Source organism: Merops nubicus, unplaced genomic scaffold (assembly GCF_000691845.1).
Source record: "Merops nubicus isolate BGI_N331 unplaced genomic scaffold, ASM69184v1 Scaffold45419, whole genome shotgun sequence".
NCBI lineage: Eukaryota > Metazoa > Chordata > Aves > Coraciiformes > Meropidae > Merops > Merops nubicus.
The window spans coordinates 300-4607 of record NW_008633931.1 but is presented as its reverse complement, the minus strand read 5'-3'; the positions used below and the strand labels follow the sequence as shown (position 1 = coordinate 4607).

The following is a 4308-nucleotide window of genomic DNA, read 5'->3' as shown; positions in this document are numbered from 1 at the left end:
CCAGTCAAGGACAAGAGAATGTGGCATAATGCTTCCACTGCAAAGCACTCATGCTATCCCCAAGTATGGACGTGATCTGCCCACCCAAAAAGCCACTGAAACCTTGAGAGTTTAAAAATAACACCAGGTCATTATATTTGACTGCCCTGCAGTGCTTTTTTCACATACCCACCACAGACAACAAATTTCTGTTGCAGAAACACAAATAGATTATCTACAATAATACTGTGCTTTACAATCATTTGACCAGTATGAACAGGAAATGACACAGGCAGAAAGAGACGTTTCTCATTCTGCCTTAACTAAACTGTCTTTATTAAAGGCCTGTTGTCTTCTCAGCAACAGAGGACCCAGACCTAACAACTCCTAGCAGCACAGAAAACCAAGGCATCAGCATGGGTACCAATGTACTCTGAGAGAGCCATAACAGCTTTCTCATAATAGAGTAAAATATTTCACCTTAATTTGGCCAAAACACCAAAGAAAATTTCATGTTATTTACCTATAACAAAACCAACATAAACCACGGATAAAGCAGTCCAGATTAATAACCTCCAAATGAACAATCCAGCATGGTCTCAACAGATGCTGAATTGACGTTCAGCTCGCAATGTTCTGTACCTATCTCCCACCCACCATCTCTGAGGGAGGAATGCAGTCCTAGGCGGCTGGGAAGACCACATCTGCATGGCATATTCAACATTCCATCAAAATCCATGACACGCATTTCATAGGCTGATCTGGGAGGATGTTTCTTTTGCCATTACCTCCTTTAAGGTCACTCTTTCACTCACCCTGTATTCATAAGTATTTAGTTATCTGGGTCATATCTCAAATGGCATAGTTAAGATAATGTCCGAGAAGACACTAGTTTATGTTACCTCATTCAGTGGAATGATAAGAACATGGTCACTCTCCAAAGTGAGCAGATACCTTGATTGATCATTGAAGCACTAGGTTAAAATGGGTTGCAAAATTTCCTTTTCTGCTCTCATTTCATAAGACAAACACAGACAACTTTCTAAATGCAGGAAAAGGATGCAGTTGCCTCTTCAAATACAAATACAGGAACCAAACTGATAGAGGAACAGAGCTTAACCTGTACTACTCTCCATAATGTTTTCTACAGGTAGCTTCTAGTCCAGCATGATGACTTGGCAGTTATATTTCAGAATTTGCTTCATGAATTTGTAAGATTCAGGCACACCTCTATTGGCACCTCAGCACTTGCTGCTCAAGTTTTATGGACAAGATCTACTGCCTACAGAAAGACAGTACACAATGCACAAGCAAAATAATCTGGCAGTGGAACCTGACTTTGTACTCCAAGCTACCAAAATAACGCAACATTATATGACAAAAAAAGAAATCTTAGATGTGTTTTTTCAGATAGCAGAACTACTTCTTCTCAGGTAACTAGCAATGTAAAAATGCAAATACACACACATGTGTGTGTGCTTCAGCTCAAGACACAGGCTAGACATGAAAAATTTTAGGCCAAACATTTTAGCTGCCAGAATAATCAGCTGAAAACATAAGAGTGTAAGAGGGCATGACTGGGGAAAAAAGCAATGGACATGCACATGGCATAAATGCTCGCTAAGAATTTGTAATTTTGATTTTGTTACAGTTTAACATAGTTTGATACCCCCAGTGTGGAATATGGCAACCAACACAAAGCAGACAAAACAAGACACCAAGCAAGCTGGGAAAAATAAGCAAGGAGAAAGAACCAAGAATGAAAATATATCCAAAGAAATAAGCGACATGGGAACACTTGCCAAAGAGAGGAAATCGTACTTGCAGAAGGAATACAAGATTCTCACTGACCATATGAACACATACACAGGAAAAGTGGAACATTTCCTGCAGGAAAATAAATTCCTAGAACAGGAAGCCCAACGGAATCTGGAAGAGAGCAGTGCTTGCCTCTCTTACATAACAAAACACAGCCTGAAGTGCCAGAATCTGATAATAACACTAAATGACCAGAATCATACTGACCTGTCTCAAGTCCAGATGCAGAAAGAGAAGCTAATCTCACAGTATACAGAAAAAGAGAAGGAGGTACGGAACTCTCTGATGAATATACAGACAAAGTATTCTCTTATGAACAAGGAGGTTGAAGACCTGCAGCCTTTCAAAGACGAGCTGGAACAGACAAAAAAAATTAAAGAGCTGGAGAAGGAACTGTTGGTCACAAAGATACAGCATTCAGATGAAATGCACAAAATCAAGAGCAGATTTCTGCAGGCCAAGACTGACTGTGAGGTGGACTTTCATCAGAAGATCCAGGTTCTCACCAAGACAGCAGAAGCAGCAGCAGTACAGTCTCTAATTCAGCATATCAAGCAAGTAAAAGCAGAGAATCGGAAACTACGCCAGGAATTGCTCAGACTCATCCAGTACTCAAAAATCCTTCAAGAAACCAAAGCTGAGCTGAGAGAGCAGCACCAGCAGCTCCTCCGGGAGCACCAATACACTCAGGCCATGGCACACACGCGCCACTGGTTACACCAGCACGAGGCATGCAGCACAAATGGCAAAACCTGCAACTCTCACAGCCCATTCAGATGTGTCCATTAACCTAAAAAGCCACTTCTCCACTCCTCACTCATGCCAGGACATCACAGCAACAGCAGGACTGTCAGCTGTTGCCACTATTAGTTAGGTACTGGAGTACACACAGCGGTCTGTGGGTGGATGAAAGGATTCATTTACATAGCTCATGCTCAGCATGCAACCTAGACACCAGATCTTAAAAGCAACCTCAGGTTTAATTTTCATGACATCTGTATTAAGACATTTGAAACTGCAGTCCCAAAATAAACAATGACATTTTCTCTTTGAGATTAGACTTTCATTCATTAGTCATTTTTCATGGGCAAATTGTATTCTTAGACATAGTGAGGCAGTCTCTATGTTACTTCCCACTGCACATCTGCCGATACCATGGTGTGAACCAGTGTAGGCCAGCTCTAACTTTCAGCAACATTCATTTTCCCAAACCTCCTACATGGCAAGGACTTTATTTTACCTCCTGCTAGTCTCCAAAGGTGAGAAGATAAATACACAAGCAACCGAATCCTTTAAACAATATAAGCTGTTGCATTTGACCCTTGATCATAACTATCAGTAAAATATATTCACTGAATATATTTGTATCAATGTTTACTTTCTTCTCATTCTCTTCTTGCACCAGTGTTTCACTTGAGAACCAAGAGGTAAAGAGTTCTGTTTCTCATAGACTGTGGCTACCATCACTTTTGAAGTTGAACACTTTGATTACCTACAATGACACCAGAGGTCACCCTTACCTTAGGTTTTAGCATTCACACAGAAATATTTTATACAGGAGCAGACCTTAGTTGAGATTGCAAGAGACATCAAAGGAGGGTCAACCAGAGCAGAGCCAATTTCAGCGGCTTTTAATTATCTCCAAGGATGGAGACTTGACAGCCTCTCTGAGCAGCCTGTTCCGGTGTTTGCCCATGCTCACAGCAAAAAAAAAAAAAAAAAAAAAAAAAAATTTTTTTTTTCTTACATTTAAATGGAACTTCAATTCCAAATCACAAATTTCAATTTCAGAATATTCTGGTTCTACCTCCCCTCCTGTTCCACCTGGTACTGAAACACATTACTAAGATTCCTTCAGCCTTCTCCAAGCTGAACAATCCACACTAGCAGCCTCTTCCTGTATCACAGAGTCACAGAATCATAGAATCATTTAGGTTGGGAAAGAACTCTAAGATCATCAAGTCCAACCATTAACCTAACTCTACCAAGTCCATGTCTCTACGCATCTTATCTACATGACTTTTAAACACATCCAGGGATGAAGGCTCCCAGCGTTAATCATCTTTGAGACCCCTTCCTGGGCACAATCCTGTATGTCCATGTCTGTCTAATACTAGGGAGCCCAGAATTGTACATGATACTCTAGGTGCAGTCTCTCAGTGCTGAATTAAAGGGAAGGATTGCATCCCTCAAACAGATGGCAAGGCTCTTCCTAGTGCAGCCCAGGATGACACTTGCCTCCTTTGCTGCAAGAGAACATTTGCTTGCTCCTGATCTATCTGGCAGTCAATAGGATCTTCAGGTTCTTTCCTCCAGAGCTGCCTTCAAGCCTGATTGCAGCCAGCCTGTAGTGCTACATGGGGATTACTCCTCCCCAGGTGCAGAATTAGGCATTTTCCAGTAACAGAAGCTCACAAGGTTACTGTTGGCCCATTTCTCCAGCCTGAGAGTCCCCTTGAATAGCAGCACAACCACCTGCTTGGTCAACCACTCCTCCCTGTTTTGTATCAC

General features: G+C 41.5%; 1 protein-coding gene across 1 annotated transcript; it reads left to right on the top strand.

The window, feature by feature from the left end:
* The first annotated feature begins 1662 nt into the window (after positions 1–1662).
* CCDC166 (coiled-coil domain containing 166) lies at positions 1663–2586 on the top strand. The gene has a single exon (XM_008948407.1). It carries the CDS (start codon positions 1663–1665, stop codon positions 2584–2586), a length of 924 nt encoding a protein of 307 aa, XP_008946655.1.
* The last annotated feature ends 1722 nt before the right edge of the window (positions 2587–4308 follow it).